Source organism: Rhinoraja longicauda, chromosome 14 (genome assembly GCF_053455715.1).
Source record: "Rhinoraja longicauda isolate Sanriku21f chromosome 14, sRhiLon1.1, whole genome shotgun sequence".
Lineage (NCBI taxonomy): Eukaryota > Metazoa > Chordata > Chondrichthyes > Rajiformes > Arhynchobatidae > Rhinoraja > Rhinoraja longicauda.
The window spans coordinates 17815938-17834852 of record NC_135966.1 but is presented as its reverse complement, the minus strand read 5'-3'; the positions used below and the strand labels follow the sequence as shown (position 1 = coordinate 17834852).

The following is an 18915-nucleotide window of genomic DNA, read 5'->3' as shown; positions in this document are numbered from 1 at the left end:
CAAAAGATAGGAAATCTTACAGGATATACAATAATAGTGACAAAAACTGCAACCATCTCGTCAAAGAAAAGGTTAATGAAATAAATGGCTGAAAATCTGTTTTCTTACCTTCTTGAACAGCCTGGAATGGATTGTTGGAATCAATAAATCTGACCGAGAATGTTATCTTTTCATTTTGTAATATTTCTTCATTCATGTTGATTTCGGCCACGGCTAATCGAAACATTTTGTCATCCTTTCTGGCAGTCTCCTCAAAAATTGCACCTGAAGAAGGAAAACAAATGAACATAATCCCATTTATTTGTGCCTGATTAGACAACGAGAATGGCAATCATTTGTAAATAGTTTAAGCAACTGAACTTCACAGCCGTTCCAGAATCTGAATTAAATTTTTAAAAGACCGTATTAACAACGTTCAAATATAGTAGGAAAATAACTGCAGATACTGTTTGCAGTCTGAAGAAGGGTCTCAACCTGAAATGTCACCCATTCCTTCTCTCCAGAGATGCTACCTGACCCGCTGAGTTACTCCAGCATTTTGTGATACCTTCAAATATAGTACCTGATTTGCAACAGTATGTAATAATTAATTATTTACATTTAATCACATTGACTAGATTCCTTTTAGAATATTACTGATGCATTGATTTAGTCCTAGACAATGATTCTGAATAAAATACCTTACTTTTTTTTTTCAGCCAGGCATTTAATATCAATTATATATAAACAGTACAATCCTGAATTTTAATTAAAACAGTAGGGATGTCTGAAATGTGCGTTGGCTTAAAATTACAACACAAATTTGAAGCAATGAAGAATTTGATTTCTTTCCTTCTACATTTGTTATCTTTTACTGCCTCCTTTAGTTTCAATTTGAAAGTCATCGGCATCTTATCAGGGATGGCACAGACAGTGGGGCAGCTAGTAGCCTCACAGCTCTAGACACCTCAATACAATCCTGACTTCCTGTGCTGTCTATGTGGAGTATATACACTCTCACAGTGACAATGCGGATTACTCCTGGTGCTCTGGGTGTGGGTTGGTGGGTTAATTGGCAACAAATGTAGTCTAGTGGTAGAATCTGTGGTGCAGTAGATGGGAATGTGTGTGTGGGGTGGGGAGGATGAACGTATTGAGATTAGTATGAATGGATGTTTGATGATGCCATAGACTCAACGGGCCAAAGGGCCAAATTCTGTGCTATACCAATCTATGACAACAAAATTCCTCTCTGCGGGATTTTTTTAACATATTAAGTCAAGACCACATCCATGTTCATTTTAAGTACCTCTCACTCCATTGCACCGTGAGATACGCAATCTCCCAGTTTCCAAACATTTTAACTCCCCTTTCCCATTCCTATAATGACCTTTCTGTCCTGGGCCTCCTGCACAGTCAGAGTGAGGCCTCATGCAAACTGGAGGAACAGCACCACATATTTTGCTTGGGGAGAATACAACCCATCAGTATAAACGTTGATTTATTTAATTTCAAGTAACCCCTAAAACAGCATGCAGTTGCTTTACTTAAAGTCATAAGTCATACAGCATGCAAAAAGACCCTTTGGCCTACCTGGCTCAAGCTGACCAAGATGCACCATCTACACTAGTCCCACCTGCCTGCAATTGGTCCATTTCCCTCCAAACCTTTCCTATCCATGTACCTGTCCTATGGTCTTGTAAATGCTGTGCTAGTACCTGCTCTGGCAGCTCACATGGCACCTGAAACTCCCTCCTTTGGCAGCTCATTCCATATACCTATCAAAATCTCTGTGAAAAAGTTGCTCCTCAGGTTCGTATGATATCTCTCCCCACTCCCCTTAAACCAATGTTTTATGGTTCTTGATTCTCCTACTCTGGATAAAAGACTGTGCATTTGCCCAATCTATTCCCCTCATGATCTTATACACCCCCATAAGGTCACCCTTCACCTTGCTACATTCTAAGAAATAGAGTCCTAGCTTGCCCAACCTCTCCATAAACCTCGGGCACTCAAGTCCTGGCAACATTCTCATAAAGCTCCTCTGCATTCTATCCAGCTTAATTTATCTGATATATCACCGCTAAAGCGATGAGATGTTAAAGTTTTCAGAGGCCAGCAATAATAAATATGCATACCTATCAAACAATCTCTTTAGCAAAGAGAATTACATTTTACCAATTCCCTCAGAATTTAATTGTTGTTGAGAAGTTAACAGTAATAGCTTAAAGTAATCACATTAGATTTTTACTTTCCTTGCTTTTTTCTCTCTCTCAAAGCCTTCTTTCATTCTCTTTTAACTTTGCTTTTTTATATTCAATATTATTTCCAATAAACACTTCTTGGTTTACAGACTGTTGGTTAATGATTTTTCAACCTAATAGGTTACTTGCCTTTATTACACTGGTTCTGGGTGCTCTTTAGATGAAGCTGAATATTTTTTTGGCTCTTTGGTGTGAACAAGTTCCAATGGAAAACTTCAGAGTAAGTTTATAGGCAAGAGCAGGTCTTAGTTTGCTACTGTGGACAAAAATGCTGCTCCATGCTTTCAGACTCTTTCACAGTAAACCAGGTCAGATTTCACACCAACCATCACTTCCACTACACATAAGAATGTCTCGCAGACAAAGCCATACTTCTCAACAACAGCCTTATCACCATTATCAGTTTGTTTGATCTTATTACAAATAATATTTTAACATTTTTCTTTATTTCACAACTCAGACAAACATTTTTCTGCCTGATGGGATTTTTGGGATGTTGCCCAGCTGTCTGTTGGCTGAGATATCAATCTGCCTTTCCAGTCATGAACTCACGTGTTCACCAAATTTTAGTTTAGAGATAGAGCATGGAAACAGCCCCTTCGACCCACGCCGACCATTGATCACCCATTCACTCTAATTCTTTGCTATTCCACTTTCTCATTCACTCTCCAAACACGGTGGGCAATTTACCGAGGCCAATTAACCTACCAATATGCACGTCTTTGGGATGTGGGAGAAACCGGAGCACCTGGAGGAAACCCACACGGTCACAGGGAGAATGTGCAAATTCCGTACAGACAGCATCTGAGGTCTAAATACAGGTCTCTGGCACTGTGAGGCAGTAGCTCTACCAGCTGCACCACTGTGCCATCCTGTAAATAAAACACCCCGATGAACAATGGTTAATCAATAGCCAAATGTCCAAGAAAATCTGGAGAATAGTGCAAGGTATTGACCTGGGAAGTGAAGGAGTCTGATTAAATTTCAACAAGTGAAACTTTGCTCCATGTCATCTTTCAAAGTATTACACCCCATGTACCTTTCCTTCATAGGCAAGAATAAATTTAACTTCAAGATTATTGATTTGCCATGAATGAAGAGAAAAAAAAAAAGAAATTTTCAATCCCAAGCCTCATTCTCGTTGAACTGGTGATCCGCAAAGAAAATTAACTGCAGATGCTAGAAATCTGAAATAACAACAACAAGTGCTGGGAATACTAAGCAGATCAGATAGCATCTGTGGAAACAGACTTAACATTTCAGGTCATTGAAGCTTGGGGTTGAAAATGGTTTATTTCATCTCAACATAACTTGCAGGGCTTGAGATGGCACATTGAGGAGAAGCAGAATGGTGCAGTGGTAGAGCTGCTGGCTTGCAGCGCCAGAGATCTAGGTTCGATCCTGACTATGGGTGCTGTCTGCAATGAGCTTGTATGTTCTGCATGTGACTGCATGGGTTTTCTCTGGCTGCTCCGGTTTCAACCCACATTCTAAAGACATGCAGGTCTTAGGTTATTTGGCTTTTGCAAAACTGTCCATAGTGCATAGGGCAGAACTAGAATACAGAGGTTGGCGCAGACTCGGTGGATCGAAGGGTCTGTTTCAATGCTGTATCTCTAAACTAATTAAGCTGTTTGGAAACTACCAGGTGAGTGGAAAAACAAAGTTCTGGATGGGGACAAAGAATAGGCTAATGATCATGTCCCACAAAAATATCATTGAATTTACTTTTTCTGTAACACCACCAATAAAATTGGTTGGAACAAATGCACATATTCATATTCAAATGACTAGATGTTCCAAGAGTCAGATTCACAGGTCTTCCTACGCAAGTCACGCCAACTATAGTACAGCCATTTAGAGTGGTGGATGCAAGAATTCAGCAAATATTGCATTTGAATGAGGAGAACAAGGACCATATCTTTGATAAAACAGCAAACTGAACAAGTTGAAGAAAAGTGGATAGAAAATCTAATACTTCTTGGAACCAAGGGCAGGATAAGAGAGTGCTAAACTTTAAAATACAAGAGAACAGAGAGGAAATAGATATGAAATTAAAATCTCAACATTTGAAACCAATATACAGTGTGCCAGAAGACAGGGGAAAGGCAAATATTATATGTTTGTTCAACGTCTTTAGGAAAGAGACCTCCAATTATCAATCAGCTGGCATTATCTCAATAATAATTTTTAAAAGATTGTATGACAGACGAATTGGCAATTTAAAAAATGGAAAACTTTGAGAAAACATTGGGTGGAGGGAGCGGGGGAGGAGAAAGAAGTTGAATCTTTCACTGTGTTTGGCCATGCCAAGATGGCATAGGAACGATGCCTCCAATCCCTTTGAAAATCTCAACCCAAGTCTGATTTGTCTGCCAGCATCTATGGGAAGATACCGCAATGCTTATGCCAGACAACACCCACTCATTCTACCTCCACAGTTTCGACTGGAACCTTCCCACAACCATCGAGGCCCCAGAAAATATACATTTTCCACACTGTTTTCTTGGCAGTTATTTTCAGTCTATTTGTTTCAATATGGCCCTCTCCAAAGCACATCCAAACCGATGGTAAACCTTATGATTTTGTCGAGTGTTTCCAATTTGCTTTACTAATCAGGATGAAGCAAAATGAATGAACTAACCAGGAATTATCATCAAACATAGGGAGGCCATGTCTGAGACAGGACAGAATTTTATTGAGCATAACGCACAAATGGTCTGAGTGAATGACTTCCATAGATCCCCAAGAACATTTATTAAAGCATCACACCAGATATTGATTGAAAAAAAGTAACTCAGAACTTCTGGTGCAAAATAAATAGCAGTATGGATAAAGAGAGACCTGAATGACAGACAGCAAATTTAAGAGGCAAGAAGGGGACATTGGAGACTGGTAATAGGATCAGATTTGTTCTCCAATAAAGATATATGTACCAGCAGATTCCCCCATGGGTTCGTATATGCTGGAGTCAGAAGACATATTGCACTCTGAAATCTTAAGTGGAGGAGGAAGTTTGGAAAAAAAAAATCCCACAAGTTTTACTGTTAGAGGAATCTCTTAATTCATTGTTGAGTCAAGGTAAAACAGTAATTAATCCATGATATTGAAAAAATAAGCAAGTGAACCATCAGACATCCCTAGACTCCTATTAATTAAATCAATATTGTGAACCAATAAATAAAAGGGAATAGGAAATAAATAAGTGAATGGGAGGTCAAAAATTAACCAATGGAAACAGGAGCACTAATTAAATATCAGCGCGTGGAATTCAATAAATAATCAGAGCCATCGGCAGTCTCTTGTCTCATTAGCAATTCTATGTTGATGCGGTGATGAAAATGCAAAAATTCACATCTAGATTACATCTGGATGGCTTTCTGACTGGTTTAGCTCGCGGTGATGGTGCTCCTGCAACTTAGTCAACACCAACACAAATAGCAGCAAATAGGACTGCAAAACCATGTTGTTTAGTTTAGACAATAGACAATAGGTGCAGGAGTAGGCCATTCAGCCCTTCGAGCCAGCACCACCATTCAATGTGATCATGGCTGATCATTCTCAATCAGTACCCTGTTCCTGCCTTCTCCACAAACCCCCTGACCTTTCCTTAAGAACTCTATCTAAGAACTCTGACCTTTCCTTAAGAACCTATCCTTAAGAACTCTATCTAGCTCTCTCTTGAATACATGCAGATAATTGGACTCCACTGCCCTCTGAGGCAGAGAATTCCACAGATTCACAACTCTCTGACTGAAAAGGTTTATCCTCATCTCCATTCTATATGGCCCACCCCTTATTCTTAAACTGTGGCCCCTGGTTCTGGACTCCCCCAACATTGGGAACATGTTTCCTGCCTCTAACATGTCCAAACCCTTAATAATCTTATACGTTTTGATAAGATCCCCTCTCATCCTTCTAAATTCCAGTGTACACAAGCCTAGTCGCTCCAGTCTTTCAACATATGACAGTCCCACCATTCCAGGAATTAACCTAGTAAACCTACGCTGCACACCCTCAATAGCAAGAATATCCTTCCTCAAATTTGGAGACCAAAACTGCACACAGTACTCCAGGTGCGGTCTCACTAGGGCCCCGTACAAGTGCAGAAGGACCTCTTTGCTCCTATACTCAACTCCTCTTGTTATGAAGGCCAACATTCCATTGACTTTCTTCATTGTGCACCCCTGAATATTCAGTTCCCAGCCCTGGTCCTCTTGTAGCCATGTCTCTATGATTCCCACAACATCATACTTACCAATGTCTAACTGAGCCTCAAGCTCATCCACTTTATTTTTTATACTTTGTGCATTTAAATACAACACTTTAACTTCGGTATTCACCTCCCCTCTCACACCGGTCACAATTGGCCCTAACCTTACTCTCTTATCCCATCTAGAACTTCCCTTCTCATTCATTCGAGAGTCCTTTGCAATTACTCCTGTTTTCGCTTCCCCTTTAACCCCATCTTCATATTCCCAATTTGTCAACCCCTTCCCCCCACTACTTAGTTTAAAGCCACACGTGTAACACTAGCAAACCCCTGCCCCAGACGAGATCCCAGTGATCTAGAAATCTAAATCACTGCTCCCTGCACCAGCCCCTCAGCCATACATTCATATCCCCAATCTCTCTGTTCCTGCCCTCACCAGCACGAGGCACATGTAGCAGTCCAGAGATAACCACCCTCGACGTCCTACTTATCAGTCTTCTTCCTTACTCTCTAAACTCATGTTGCAGTATCTCCTTCCTCTTCCTCCCGACATCGTTCATGCCCACGTGCACAACTACTTCCGGTTGATCGCCTTTCCTCGCTAGGATGTTCTGAAGCCGGTCCATGATGTCTTGAACCCTGGCACCAGGGAGGCAACAGACCATCCTCAAGTCCCGCCTGCCGCCACAGAATCTACTGTCCGTACCTCGGACAATGGAGTCACCCACTATTATGGCTCTTCCTGACTTTCACCCACTACTATGGCTCTTCCTGACTTTCACCTACTACTATGGCTCTTCCTGACTTTATTTTTAGAGTTACAGCGTGGAAACAGGCCCTTCGGCCCACCGATTTTGCACTGACCAGCGATCCCCATACACTCACATTATCCTACACTGGGGACAATTTACAATTTTTACCTAAGCCAATTAACCTACAAACCTGTATGTCTTTGGAATGTAGGAGGAAACCGGAACACCCAGAGAAAACCCATGTGGTCATGGGGAGAATGTACAGACTCCATATAGACAGCACCCATAGAGTCAGGATCGAACACAGGTTTCAGGCACTGTATGGCAGCAACTCTACCACTGCGCTACTATGCTGCCTTGAAAACAAGAACTGTAGTTACTAATTTACCAAAAAAGACAAAAAGTGCTGGAGTAACTCCGTGGATCAGGCAGCATCCTTGGAGAACATGGGTATGTCACGCTTTGGGCTGGGACCCTTCTTCAGACTCAGCGTATTAGTCAAGGATCTGGACCTGAAACGTTACAAATTGCAATTATCAGGTTAATTAAAAACCTAACCATCTAATTAGGTAGAGAATGGTTAAAAAGTTATCTGAGAAATAGAAATTAGTACATTTGTCAAGTTAATTCACCAGCCTTGCATGAAGTATATAATAACCAATGCATGCAAAGTCCAATAAGGCACTGTATTAAGGTAGGGTATTCTTTGCTAAAATTTGTTCTCCCTATGGTTTTTGCTCCCATTAATGTTAACACTAGGCTTGTCTACACTGGAATTTAGAAGGATGAGAGGAGATCTTATCGAAACGTATAAGATTATTAAGGGGTTGGACACGTTAGAGGCAAGAAACATGTTCCCAATGTTGGGGGAGTCCAGAACAAGGAGTCACAGTTTAAGAATAAGGGGTAGGCCATTTAGAACTGAGATGAGGAAAAACTTGTTCAGTCAGAGAGTTGTGAATCTGTGGAATTCTCTGCCTCAGAAGGCAGTGGAGGCCAATTCTCTGAATGCATTCAAGAGAGAGCTAGATAGAGCTCTTAAGGATAGCAGAGTCAGGGGGTATGGGGAGAAGGCAGGAACGGGGTACTGATTGAGAATGATCAGCCATGATCACATTGAATGATGATGCTGGCTCGAAGGGCTGAATGGCCTCCTCCTGCACCTATTGTCTACTGTCTATTGTCTATAAGACAAAGCACTGACCAAACCCAGCAAACCCAGGAAGCAAATGTTGCTGTAAATCTATGCAAAGATTTTACAATATATATACAAATGTCTTCCAAGTATTTTGAACAGGTTAAAATAAGATGAATATGAAATCAATGATACCAAATTGGGAAGGAGATGCAAAGTGCCAATGACAATGCAGATTACACCCAAATAAACAATGCAGGGTAAATGCATTCCACATTTGTAAATATTGGATGTGATTTAAGCTTCAGGCAAGGTTTCAATGGCAAACCATTCAAACACTAATCAATTCATAATTGAGAGGCAGGATGTTAGCATAATTCAATATTGGGTTTACTCATTCATAGAGTCATATACAGTGTGGAAACAGGCCCTTCAGCCCAACTTGCCCATACTGGTCAACATGTCCCAGCAACATAGCCCCACCTGCCCGTGTTTGGCCCATATCCCTCTAAACCTCTCCTATCCATGTTCCTTTCTATAAATTTATTTCTCAAGTGAAGACCTGCCATTCATTTTCATTTTCACTGGAGTGTCATGAAACTCAAAATATGAAAAACGAGATATCTTTGCAGCTACATGTTTATTAAATGTTAAAAAGTGATAAAATGACTGAAATAGCATCATTGAAAGTACGCCTTCACAGCATATGCCAAGTTTGCCTCTTCTTAACTTAAAGGGGATGTTCTTGAGCCAACACCGGGTCTGATTAATGTCAGTCCCTTTTACATAATTTACATACTGTACTCTCTCTCTCTCTGGCTTATGCCTTTAGTGATGTGTCACCCATAGGTTTCTGACCGTCACTCACTGATCAGCTGCACAACTGGATTTGACAATGCTCACCCCATTCATAATCACAGAGTCCTATCCCCCTCATCAATACCCCAACAGATCAAATGTCAATTACACAGTCCAACTCAACTATCAACCACTCCCAACTCGCAAACCCCACCCCCTGCCACAATCCCACCATAATCCTAAACATCCGATTCGCAACCAGAAACTCCCACCCGACAAACTTCATCCTAAATGTGTAGGAAGTGACTGCAGATGCTGGTCGGGAAGGGTCTCGACCCGAAGCGTCACCCATTCCTTTTCTCCAGAGATGCTGCCTGAGTCACTCTAGCTTTTTATGTCAAACTTCATCCGGATCCATACGTTTGGACAAACCTTACTCAGTTTTCTTTGCAAACTCCACAATAGAGGTCTTTCCTTGTCTGTGGATGATTCAGTAATGCCCCCTACCCATCTTCCTCATGGCATGTCCTCAAAAATGGTATGCTGGCTCACCATACAGCTGCTAACCAAACATTCTAGCAGACAATTAGGTACCGAGCATATAATCTCCTCAAATTCAACCAAGGAATTTAATTTAGAATATTGCACTCAATCCCCAGTCAATTATACATTAATAAAAGGGTAAAACAGAGTAAGAGGCAAAAAAAATTTTTTAATTTTCAGAATTTAATTAAAACCTAGAGGATAAACCAACATTGCAAAAGTTAATGTGCAGAAACGAACTTCAGATGCTGACATATACCAAAGATCGACACAAAGTACTGGAGTAACTCAGCGGGTCAGGCAGCATCTCTGGAGAAAAAGGATGAGTGATGTTTCGGGTCGGACCCTTCTTCAGACTGGAAGGTCCCGACCAGAAATGTCACCAATCATTTTTCCTTCAGAGATGCTGCCTGACCTGCTGAGTTACTTCAGCAATCTGTGACTATCTGTGAAAAAGTTAATGTTCAGTATCAGAAAAGATTGTTTGGCAGTAACTATAAAACAACTAAAATATTTCATTATCTGAATTGGACAAACTCCAAAATATTTTACCAATGTAGCAGATCAGTTAAGTAACCAGCTATACACCATGCCTCGTACTTCAGTGGCATCCTTTTACTGTTAAGGCAAATATTCTGGGGGACCAAGTAAAATTGAACATCAACTTCTTGAAGATAGACACAAAATGCTGGAGTAACTCAGCTGGCCAGGCAGCATCTCTGGAGAGAAGGAATAGGTGGTGTTTCAGGTCAAAACCCTTCTTTGGGTCAAAACGATCCCCGAGCCTGCGCTTGGTCTCGCTGATATATAGGAGTTCACACCTGGAACAGCGGACTAGTTTTCCAACTAGTTTCAAGGTCCTCCTGATTAATCTTACTCATTGTATGTCTCATTGCCACCTTCCCCTCAGCCAACAATGAACCATTCTACATTTCCTTGAGCATTGTCTGCTTTGATCTGTCCTTTGCACACCTTACTCTTCCATATCTCCTCTACTCTCCCTCTCCCCCGACTCTCAGTCTGAAGAAGGGTCTCGACCCGAAACATCACCCATTCCTTCACTCCAGAGATGCTGCCTGTCCCGCTGAGTTACTCCAGCATTTTGTGTCTTTCTTTGGTGTAAACCAGCATCTGCAGTTCTTTCTTACCAACTTCCTGAATTTTGTTTTAACTGAACATGTCCAGTCACCAGAGGTTACTTTTCAGCTTACACTTCAATAACAACAGTGCTGTTGGTCTGACTATTATTTATACCGTTCAACCCAAACCAATATATTGCGCAGTTGCACAGAGAATTGTTTCATTCCGCTTTGATTTATAATGTCATCAGTTGACATATTGCCTGAAGATGAGGCAGAATTAAATTACACTGGAAGCATTGGCCGTCTTTTCTCTTTAATGTTTCAATGAAAGCAACTATGTTAATTAAACAATAAGCTTTCAAGTGCGAAGGATGTTTGCAACATTTAACTGCAATTCTTTTTCTCCCCCAATTGTCATTTTAAAGAGAAAATTAAAACAAAGATTGAGATATCTTTGACTAAGACTTAGATTGCACAGTGGGGTTTATGTCACAGCATAAAATTAAAAACAGATCCATTCTCAGGTGAAACACAAATATGACCATTTCCCAGTAACTTCCCATCACTCTGAAAGTTCAACTGGGCTCTTCCCAACCTGTCTCTCAGGCTCTTCCCAACCTGTCCCAACAGGCCTAATGAAATTTCTGCATTCGCCACGCATCCAATGGCATAATCCCCCAATCTTTTGTTACATTGTCCAAGGATTGACGGATCCATTCATGAATCAGGCAATAAAACTGAAATTCTTGAAGAAATATTCCAACCCGAAACATTGCCTGTCCATTTCCTCCGCACTTGTAGCTTGATCCGCTGAGTTCCTGCAGCACTTTGTGTTTTACTTCCAGCATCTGCTGATTCTTATGTCTTCAAAGTGAATGCCAGCCTGGTGTCCAAAAAGGTAAGACCCAGATTTACCTTATTTGCTGTATGAACAGAGTCCCCATCATCCCCGACAACTCCCTCCCCTTGCTCAGACCTGAACATCAGCTGCTGCCTGACCTGCCGAATCTTTCCAGAAATGGTTATTTTATTCAGATTCTCAGGTCTCCACTCCCAGATTATTGTGGCTGCGTCATCCAAGCCTTTTTCATGAACTTCCCTCTTTAAGTTACTTAATTAACCCATGTGATAACTCTTTCAGGTACCCTTATAATGCATCCTGTCATACACCCCTAACACTTCTGAGTATGAACCCAATCCCAGACTCAACCATGAAAGTTCCAACATGACTGGCAGCCCAAACATACCATTCCTGCTGAATATCTCTCCGGTGCTGAGACCAAAAGTATTATTTACTTATTTTCTTTTAGAACATAGAACAATACAGCACAGGGATGGGCCCTCTGGCCCACAATGTTTGTGTCGAACATGAGGCCTGGTTAAACTGATCTCAACTGCCTTATATAATCCATTTCCCTCTATTCCCTGCACTTCCATTGGCCTATCTAAATGCCTCTAAAACACCACTATGCAATCTGCCTACCACAACCACTCTTGACAATGCATTGCAGGCTTCCACCACTATGTGGAAACAAGTTGCCCTGCACATCTCTATCACTCCACATTGTACCTTATAATTATGCCCTCTAGTGGTGGACATTTTCACCCTGGGAAAAAAGTTCTGACTGTCTACCCTATCTATGCCTTTTGTGCACATAGCAATGATAGACTATGTTTATGCAAAAGGAAGGTCTTTGAGTAAAAATGAACAGAGCCCAATCTATACAATTGTGCAGCAGAGGGCTCATGAAAGGTCTCTGGAGGTTTGCCACCATGTATTCCGAATGTATAGGTCCTGGTAGTTTTTTTGAGCAGGCAAGTCATTTTGGGATTAATTTGGAATTTAAACCCTCTTTTTGCAATTATTTAATTCATAGACTCCTAGAGGGAGTCAGAGGCATAGAAACAAGTCATTTGCCCCACTATATCCCTACCAATCATTATTAATCCCAGTTAGTGTAAGACAAGCCTTCGTTTGTCCCACCCCCCTGACATCAATCTGAAGAAGGGTCTCGACCCGAAACGTCACCCATTCCTTCTCTCCTGAATGCTGCCGGACCTGCTGAGTTACTCCAGCATTTTGTGAATAAATACCTTTGTTTAATCCCAGTTATGTACACTTAATTTAGAGTTCAGAGATACAGTGTGGAAACAGGCCCTTCAGTCCACGCTGACCATCGATCACCCGTTCAAATTTGTCCTATGTTATCCCACTTTCTCACCCACCCTACACATTAGAGGGCATTTACAGAGGCCAATTGACCCACAAATCCTTTAGGATGTGTCAGGAAATAAGAGCACCTGGAGGAAACCCCATGCTGTCACAGGGAGAACGTGCAAACTCCACACTAATGGCAACCAAGGACAGGAATCAACCTGGGTCTCTGGCGCTGTGGGGCAGCAGATCTACCAGCCGTGCTGCCCACTTGGTTCATAACTCTCCTTACCTCGGCATTTCAAATATTCAAATATTTGTCGAGATACTCCCCATGTGTTCGAACACAGCTGCCTCCGCAACTCATTCCACCCATTCTGCCGATGAAAATGTTCAGGCTAAATGTATGACCTCTACTTTTAAATACTCATTGCTTAAAAATAGCTTAATATAAACACCAATAGGTAATGCACAAGCAATCACCTTTCTGCAATACAATGGTGGTGCTGCCCCGTTGATTCCTATCTCAGGCCGTATGTTCATTGAGAAACTACATTCTCTTGTTCCATGCAAACAAATTGGAATACATTTTCTTTTTGCCTCAGTGGCAGTCAGATTACCAATTTTTAAATAAAATATTGCAGATGCTGAAAATCTGAATAAAACAAAAATTGCTGGAAATATTTAGCAGGCAGATTTAATGCCTCTGGTCAATGAATGTTTCACCAGAACTGGCTTCTTAATTATTCTTTCCAATATATTAAATATGTCCACTAACGTTCTAAAATATGTAATGGATTACTTTACCATTACTATTCAGATAGGGCATAACATATCAGGAAATTCTTTTAACCTCTATTTTAATGTTTTTGATCATCTTAAATTGATATGCCCTAGTTGCTAAATCACAAACTAATGGAAGTATTTTCCTGACTACATCATCAAACCCTTTCATAGTTTTGAACACCTCTGTTAAATCTCTTAAATCTTTGTTCTCTAATTAATTCAGATCATTGTTCTATTCATATGTCTTCTCTCCCAATCCCCATTTTCATAGTGTGTCTCTTTTGTAGTCTCTCCCGAATTAAAGCACCAAAAGTAACTCAGTTGCAAATTGTTTTTTTCCTACTTACTCTGATACAGATGTTCCAATCATTGACCTTTGTGTCAGTATCAGATCCACATGTCAAAAACAACTGATCTCTTCTCGTAATTTCCAAACAACCTTTAGACTGCTCAAATGATACATTAGGGAAGAAATAAATTGGGAGTCCAGATTTATTTTGGGTCACCAGAACTGATGAAATAGCAACTGCTGTAGGCCACAGGACACTTCAATCTTGCTCAGATATTGATTTACATGAGCTTCAGTCATTTCCTCAACTGATCCCCATTCCAGAGATTCCTCTATGTCTAAATGTTTACCCATCGTAGTCTTAAATACACCTGATTCAGCATCCACAATTGCCGGAGGTAGAAAATCCCCAAACTTTACAATTCACCACGTAAAAGACGTCTCAATGTATGGCTGCCCCCATCCTGAAATTATGTTCTCTTGTTCAAACTATCCAGTGAAGGACACAGTCTCTCTCCATCTACCCTGTCAATCCCACCTGGAATCATGATGTTCCATTGTGAGTGATTCATTATTCTAAACTACATTACGTGAATCATCAGTTTATTATGAAGGTTCCTTACTCCAGGAGTCAATCTAGTGAATCAACATTGCACAGGCACAAAGGCAAATATATATTTTTAGCGACATTGAATAGAAGTGCACATTATGCTCCAAATATATTCTAACCATTGTACAACCTGATCAATGTTTCTTTGGATGCCAACCTTCCTGTGTAATAAAGGTCATAATACTACTTTTCTTCCTGGTCTATACTCTGTCAACATGCATCACAGTAGCACGTTTGCATACAACTTCTGAATCTGGCTCCACTAACTGTAATAGAATCAAATTAATAAAGTTACAAACAATACACACAGAATATGTTTTAAGTTTTGGGTGCATTTATACCCCTCCATATTTAGCCTCCATCAATAAAACTTGTGCCCTTGATAATGACCCTATGTTCTCCCCTGTCACAATGAACTGGATAATTTACATCCCAATGTGCTCCCAGGCCTATTATCTTTTTCCATTATGATAAAGGTTTATTCCTGCCTGTAACATTTGCCACCAACTGTACCAATGACTCCAAAGCTCTGCCAGACTGCCTTCCATCTGCCATAACCAACAGAATGTTTAAAATCTTTAAGCTCTTTGCTTTCTATTGTTCAAGTACCATTTCCATTGTTAACAGATTGCATTGGCTCTCATTGCCGCCTAATACCAAAAGGTCTCAAACATGTGCTTAAAATAACACATGACCTTTCTTTGTAAGCACCTGTAAATATATTTTTCCTGAAATAATACTTTCGTCTTAGTTACACACTTTCTCTCACGTAAGCCCTTTGCTCTAGAATATTTTGCTTTTGTATCTTTCTCTCTCCTTGAAATTAATCCATTTGATCAAATGTTTGGTCAGTCTTCCTAATATATCTCTCTTTGAATTATCATCTGAGCCTTTGTGAAAAGCTTTCAGATAGTGTAATGCATAAAGATTTATATATTCAACCAGACACAAAGATTGGTAATTTTGTATCTCCTGTAATCTCCTTCCACCAATTAGTTCCTCTCTATTCAAACTTAGCAAAAACAGAAAAAATGCACAAAAAGTCAATTAACGCAATGCTTGTAACATCCCTAACATTACCATCTCTGGTTCACTGCAAGCGTTTTTTCCTTTCTGAGATTTTCTCGATAGTTACATTATAAATATGAATATACTTAACAGGACACTGGGGAAGTCAGAATGCTAAGGATGCTTTGCATTTAATAATGCCGGAGGGATATGGAAAAGATTGAAGTCTACCTCTGCATGAAACATCTGCAAAATGAAAAAAATATTTTGAATACTACCAGTTAATTGATGCATTCAGTTGCAGTCTAAAACTGCTGTGAAGCGCAAATTCTCACAAGCACTACAGAACACAGGTGTATAAACACAAATGCCCAAATCTGAATCCTTCACAATCAAACTTTAAAAAATAGAACATAAATCTCTGAATAATGAGCACCAGTTTTAACTGACGGAAAGAGGCACATAAACTTGACAACTATAGCAGGTCAGTTGCCATTTGAACACTGGTGATGAACAAACATTGTCCTCCATTGTCAGAGTGAGGCTAAACGCAAACTGGAGGAACAGCATCTCATACATCGCTTGGGCAGTTTACAACCCAGTGATATGCATATTGATTTCTCTAAATTCAATTAAACCTGGCATTCCCTCTCTCTCTATCCCTCCCCCACCCAAGTTGCACTAGCTTCTCATTTTCACCCAACAAACAGCAAACAATGGCCTGTTTCCTTTATCATCGTTACATTTTTGAATATCCTTCATTCATTGTTCTTTATCTCTCTACATCATCGTCTATATCTCTTGTTTCCCTTATCCCTAACTAGTCTGAAGAAGGGTCTCAACCCGAAACATCACTCATTACTTCTCTCCAGAGATGCTGCTGGTCCTGCTGAGTTATTCCAGGTTTTTGTGTCTATTTTTGAACAAATAATGGGACAGATATCTTGTCCACATATTGGTGCCTGCTTGCCTTGGGTTACGCCACAGGTAATGAACCCAGGTTGGATCCAGGCATTCGCTTCCACTGGGAGCCCAGTTCAGACTTCAGCCTGGGGATATGGAACCATGGGCCACGGCAACTGCCCGGCAGCAGGCCGTGGAACCGGGGGATCAGCCTGGAGAGGGAAGCCACTAGGCACAGCCCCTGCTCATGCCAGAGGGCTGGAGGACTGGAGAGGAAGGTGGGGGGAGCCAACGAATGCAAGAACAAAGGGCCGGTAAGAAAAACAGGGTAGTTGATCTTCCATGCCATCAAGCTTGGCTGCAGGAAGTGCACCGACCGGGAGCACAAAGGCTGAATGGTGGCCGAGCGAGGAGAGGGACGACTGTTCGCGGAACGATCCAGAAGGAGTTGATGGCTGCAATGGATCTTTATGGCCAGCTGCATTTTGGACATCGGAAATGGCACCAAAAAATTTAGAATATTGTGTTCAGTTCTGGGCAAATATGTTATAGGAAAGATATTGTCAAGCTTGAAAGGTGAGAGAAAAGATTTACAAGGATGTTGCCAGGACTAGAGGGTGTGAGCTATAGGGAGAGGCTGAGTAGGCTGGGTCTCTATTAAATGGAGTGCAGGAGGATAAGGGGTAATCTTATAGAGGTGTATAAGATCATGAGAGAAATAGATCGGGTAGATGCACATAGTCTTTTGCCCAGAGTAGGGGAATCGAGGACTAGAGGACAAAGGTTCAAGGTGAAGGGAAAAAGATTTAATAGGACTCCGGGGTAACTTTTTCAGACAGAGGGTGGTGGGTGCATCGAACGAGCTGCCAGAGGAAGTAGTTGATGCTGAGACTATCCCATCATTTAAGAAACAGTTAGACAAGTTCATAGATCGGACAGGTTTGGAGGGATATGGACCAAACGCAGGCAAGTGGGACTAGTGTAGCTGGGACATAGTTGGCTGGTATGGGCAAGTTGGGCCGAAGGGCCTGTTTCCAAACTGTATCACTCTATGACTATGACTCTTGCAATATTGTCTCAATGGGTTATTTCTATAAACTTTGTACTTAATATGGGATTTTACCCATGTATGATAATAATTTACTGAATTCTATGCACTGTATCTTGACACATGTGAAACTAAAAGACCCATTGAACCATTGGTGGCAAATGGATCCACAGAATGGCTTTCAAAACCAGCAAAAGCCCCCTCTGAACTCACCAACCATCTTTGCTGTCAATTAGTTATGGGATATTTAAGATTTATTAATATTTTTGATAACTAAGCAGCTAAATGGAGTAGAATATCCCTATCCTCAATGAGGACAGGGCGCATCATGTTTGAGATAATGTCATAGCTAAAGTGTTTGAAGTTTCAGTTTGGTTTATTGTCACATGTACAATGAAAAGCTTTTGTTGCATTCTAATAGTCAGTGGAAAGACAATACATGACTACAATCAAGCCATTAACAGTGTATAGATACATGATAAGGAATAACGTTTAGTACCAGGTAAAGCCAGTCAAGTCAGATCAAAGATAGTCCGAGGGTCACCAATGAGGTAGATAGTAGTTCAGAACTGCTCTCTATTTGTGGTAGGGTGATTCAGTTGCCTGATAACTGCTGGGTAGAACTGTTTCTGAATCTGGAGGTGTGTGTCTTCACTTCTATACCTTTCCGTTCAGCCTGAAATATTAAGTGACTGTTACATTAAATATTAAGTGACTGTTCTTCCTGACTATCACAACAACTATCCTTCACCCAACATGACTAACTCCATGCGACATTGAGAAGTGAATGAGAACACTGGATTATGGCGACATGATTGGAACACAACTACATCCCAGGCACCATCTGATAGATTTGCACTTCAGATCTGTACCTCTATCCTAGCTATTCTAACAAATTTGCTCCAGTATATCCTATTCATATAAAGTAGGACAAACTGAGTCTGGCAATTTATAGCAGTACCTTCACCAGATCGACTTCAACAGTTCAAAAAGTGGCTCAAAGCTCTCTTCACAATAGCAGTTATGGATGAACAATAATTTTTCACCTTGCTACTGACACCTACATCTGAAAAAAATTAATAACGAAATTTGAGAGGTCAGCACTCGTTTTGCATTTAAAGTACTTAGAGCACATTCTTGCATTCAAATCAATTAAAAGCATTTGAACTAGCTTAAATATCATTTGCAACTAGAAGAAATCCCTGCTGGTTTAGGCCCATGCAAGTAGTGCAAACAGAAATCTCCACGGGGTTTCCCTTGAAATAACAGCATGTTGGCATCGAGGCATAAGATATTTTGGTTTAAGTTAAGTAATGTTACCTGTGTGGCGGCTCCCAAGGGTCGGGCCAT

General features: G+C 40.8%; 1 protein-coding gene across 2 annotated transcripts in view; it reads right to left on the bottom strand.

Moving 5' to 3' along the window:
- Positions 1-18915, bottom strand: part of LOC144600103 (glutamate receptor ionotropic, delta-2-like) — a 361426-nt gene that overhangs the window by 312963 nt on the left and 29548 nt on the right. For both annotated transcript variants that reach the window (XM_078411520.1, XM_078411521.1), the window contains exon 2: positions 109-264. In XM_078411520.1, the coding sequence (XP_078267646.1) occupies positions 109-264 (156 nt within the window). The remainder of the gene's footprint in view (positions 1-108; positions 265-18915) is intronic.